General features: G+C 48.0%; 1 protein-coding gene across 2 annotated transcripts in view; it reads left to right on the top strand.

Annotated features, from left to right (window-relative positions):
• The first annotated feature begins 6 nt into the window (after positions 1-6).
• RHOQ (ras homolog family member Q) overlaps positions 7-4369 on the top strand; it is a 36870-nt gene continuing 32507 nt past the window's right edge. For both annotated transcript variants that reach the window (XM_015587546.2, XM_006909624.3), the window contains exons 1-2: positions 7-183; positions 754-812. In XM_015587546.2, the coding sequence (XP_015443032.1) occupies positions 42-183; positions 754-812 (201 nt within the window). In that variant the 5' untranslated portion in view covers positions 7-41. The remainder of the gene's footprint in view (positions 184-753; positions 813-4369) is intronic.

Below are 4369 nucleotides of genomic sequence, written 5' to 3'. Positions count from 1 at the left end.
GACTCCGGGGGGACCATGCCCGGAGGTCGGCCGGCTGCAGCATGGCTCACGGCCCCGGCGCGCTGATGCTCAAGTGTGTGGTGGTCGGCGACGGGGCGGTGGGCAAGACATGCCTACTCATGAGCTATGCCAACGACGCCTTCCCGGAGGAGTACGTGCCTACCGTCTTCGACCACTACGCAGGTAAGCCGCGGAACTGCTGACTAAGGGGCCGCTCCCAGGGCCGGGAACTTTGGAGCAACTTTGGCGGAGCCCCCTCGCTGCCTCTGCTGAACGCGCTCCCCACCCCTCTCCCGCGGTGCTCTCAGCCTGGCGCCCTGCCCCACCCCCAGGCTTTGCCTCTCGCCATCCCCTTCGCCCGCGGATCGGACCCTTCTTCCTACCCCCTACCCCCGCGCCCAGTGCCAGCTCTCCGCACTTCCCAACCCACTGAAGTCCAGGGCCGACCTCCATGACCTTCCCACAACCACCTCCTCTACTGCCCCGAGCCCCGGCAAACATTTGGGGGAACCGGGCGAGAGAGACGTGGCTATGGGACTTGGGAGAAGGGAACGGGAAGCTGAGGGCCACATCGCACCCCGACCTCATGCCACTTCGCAGTGAGCTGGGCACAAGAAAAAAGGGATAACGTCTCCCTGCTAGCGCCCCTCATGCCTCCAGCGGGGCTGGGAGAGGAGGGTCCTGGTGCGGACCGAAATTGCCCCAGAGTCTAATCGTGGGCTTTTCTCCCCGCCCCCGCTTCTGCCCTTGCAGTCAGCGTCACTGTAGGGGGCAAGCAGTACCTCCTGGGACTCTATGACACGGCCGGACAGGTGAGTGTCTTGGCCCCTGGCCTACACCCCTTCCCTCTCCCCATTCTGGTTGGCTGCGAAGGGCCTTTGGAAACTAAGATGTCTAGAAGGGAGGGTGTGTCTGCGAGGGGCCGCTCTGGATCAAGACTTTCTTTTTTGAAGTCAGCAAATTAGGAAAAGGAACAAAACCCAACAACTCCAGACCAGCCCACCCCATGTGAACCCCTGGGCTGTGAAAGTTTTTGCCTGCGTGTGCCTTCTGTATGGTGCCTAGTGTGGGTCCCAACTCCTGTTGCAAAGTGGCAGTGGCCAATCGTGAAGCGCCCTTATTTTTAGTTGCGGATGACCAGGTCTCCCCCTCACAGCCTCTGTCTGGTCCCTCATTGGTGAGTGGTCTGCCTGCCCGAGGAGCCTGATTGGTGGGAAATGGCATCATCTAATATGATGGGAAGGCATTTGGTCCTGGTTATGTTTATTACAACATCACTGCACTCTGGGACTTGAATCCCTGAAAACGTAATTTGTGGTGTTACCAGGGGACCACAGGGAAAAAAAGGAAAGAAACAACAACCATCCAGCCGCTCTCTGGGGCAGGAAGAGGCAGGAAGGGTTAGGAGTTCAGCGTGAATCTTGGAAGAAGAGCCTTATTTTTCATTTTCCCCTAGGAAGGCCAGGTGACTTTGGTTTTTTTTCTGGGAGAGACTATTTTGCAGAAGTAAAATGCATACTCTTCCCAGCAGCCCTGTGACCATTGTTTGCAAATCAGAGGTGGCCCCTAAAGGATTAAGGTCTCTCCTCCAGTCTGTCTCAGCTCTTTCCTCTTCCCAGACCCACTTTTGCTGTGGGGCTAAGATGATTGTGTGTGATGAAGTTTTGCAGAATCCAGCCCTGCGATTAGATCTGAAGTTTCCAGGTGTCATGCAGACTTGAGTTCTTGAGGACATGTGAGTAGCTGAGGGGCTTAGAGTATCTTTGGGGGATGTCCTGTAGTAGTTTCCTATTCTGCAAAAGGGGTTTAAAAAATTCAGACCATTCCCCTGTGCAGATATTATGTGCCAGATTCTTAGCACTGAGTGTGACGCACATTAGGCAGGTGCTCAATAAAGGGGAACTGTTCTTTGTGGCTCTTCTAGTTTTGGATTTCAGAATTGTGGCACCAGGTTAGATTGTGGAAAATGTCTTTGGTGGGGAGGCATACCTCGATGTGGCCTCTGGTTTCTAAACTGTTAAGTTAGAGGAGCATCTGAGGAGAGAGAAACTTGGCAGTAGGAGGTACCTCAGGCTGCCCCCTTTCACCAAACTGACCCAAGTCTGTATAGCCAGTTCTTCAGGGCCCCATTTGGTTGCCTGCTTTACAGTTGTTATTCCTTTTATCAGAACATGTGGAGGGCAAGAGAGAACTTATTCAATCAAATAAGACCAACTTTTAAACAGTACAGTTGTTAAAAGGTTGAAATCATTTGTCGAAAGGAGAGAGGTTTAAAAAAAATTGTCTCTAATTTTAACTTCTGTCACTACTTCTTCTTTCCCTTTCTCCTTTACTTGTTACCATGACCACTTATTGACCATGACCCTATTCAACAGGACGTGTATATGTCAGAGCTGTTCTGTGCACATTCAAACCCAACTAATATTTACTGAGTTCCTTCCGCATATCAAGCATGGGGCAGCCACATGCAAATGTTATTTTTTTCCTCCTCAAAACAGCCTCTGAGATAGGTGATCTTCCATCTTTGCGATGAGGAAATGGACTCAGAGAAGCTAGGTTGTTGACCTGAGGTCACACAGCTACTGAGAGGTGTTGCTGGGATTAGGACATAGGCCTGAATCTGCCCAGTTGGAGGTAGTTACATACACAGGAAGCCTTGGGAGGTGCTGAGATGCCACCTGAGTTGATTGGATAGCTTCTGTGTCTATAAACTTGGTACCTGGAATTTTTACAGCCATTCTCTGAATTTGTGTTATATGACACCCCTACAGAGTAGAGAATCCAGATCCAAAGGGTCCCCCGAAGTTGGCCCACTCAAAACCAGCACCTCACATGTGCACTGTTTCCTGTGGAGATTGTAAGATATATACAACTATATATCTCAAGTGAGATCAACCCATTTGTAAGGTTCAGATATTACTGTTTTTGCCCAGTGATAGAACACCTTCTCTGTTGGCCAAGGTGTGTATTAGGTCCCCTTGGTGTTTCTCCCAGTGTCTAAGACTTTTGTTTTTGAATCAGAGTTAGTGATAATTCATCATTCAGCATTTAAGCGCTTATTGCCAATAAGCAATCTTAGCAAAGTAATCATCAGTAAGACTAAATGACAAATGCCCACAGCGTACCTAGTACTGTGCTAAGCACCTGGGGGTACCAAAGAATGAATTTAAAAGATAGGGATCTGCTATGGCTGATGACAGCATAGGTGGGAATATCTGGATCAGATGCCTGTTCACACATGTTATATAGATTTCTGTGTTGTTTTTGGTCATTAAGACCCTGCCTCTATGAATTGGTATCAGATTAATCTTACAGTAACAATAATGATATATAAACACACGTTCACACACAAAGGGAATCTTTAAGCCTGATGGGCAGCTGAGGAAGGCGCATGGGCTTTGGAACCAAATAGATCTCCCCCTTGCTCTCCTAGTCATGTGCTTCTAGCTAAGTTATTTACCTTCTTTTTGAGCTAATAAAAATGTGGATAATTAGACTCTATACTGCAGTGTTGTAGGCCGGCTTGTATTGTTTAATGTATGTAAAAGCAGAGGACGCTGTTCTTCATTTGTAGTAGATGTGTAATAACTATGAGAAATTATTGTACTCTACCATGGGCAGTTTTGTGGGGTAAAGGGATCACAGGTGGATGGAAGAGGACAGTGTATTATGCCTGGAGTTGATAGCAATTTCACTAGGATGCCAGATCCTACACCATTCTCAGCAGAGGTGTGGAGCCAGCTTTGCATTTTATAATTCCCACAGTCCCCATCACGGACCAATGGACATGGTAAAGTGCTCCCTGCTCTAAGTGCCCTGTTGTGTCATATGGTTTCCTTTCTTAATCAGAGCCTGCATCCTCAGTGCTGTAAAGAGAACTTCTTAGGAAAACTGAGTTCAGTGTAGAATTAGAGATACAAGTGGGGTATGTAGGTTTCAGTTGATTCTACTTTGGGATGTAGAGTGGGATGAGGAGAAAGCTCACTGCACTGAAAAGCAGTTTTATTTTCTCCAAAAAGTTTGCTCATACACATGGGCACTCACTGTATTTGAATAACAGCAACGGGGCCTGTCTCTGATTGGAAGTTTTAGTCAATGTGCTTAACTCTTCTTAGTGTCCTCTGACCCCAGTGAAGTTCAAAGTCAAAGGCAAACATTTGCCCAATTTATATATTAGAGAACTCAAGAGATGACTGCGCAGGCATACCTCATTGTGCTTTGCTTTATTGCGCCTCACAGATTTTGCATTTTTTTTACAAATTGAAGGCAAGACCCTCCACTAGCAAAAAGATTATAGCTCAGTTTATTGCGGTGGTCTGGAACTGAAGCTACAGAATCTCAAGAGGTATGCATATAGTAGATGACCTTT

This window comes from Pteropus alecto, unplaced genomic scaffold (assembly GCF_000325575.1).
Source record: "Pteropus alecto unplaced genomic scaffold, ASM32557v1 scaffold131, whole genome shotgun sequence".
Lineage (NCBI taxonomy): Eukaryota > Metazoa > Chordata > Mammalia > Chiroptera > Pteropodidae > Pteropus > Pteropus alecto.
The sequence above is the reverse complement of the archived record's forward strand: the minus strand, read 5'-3'. Positions and strand labels throughout refer to the sequence as shown.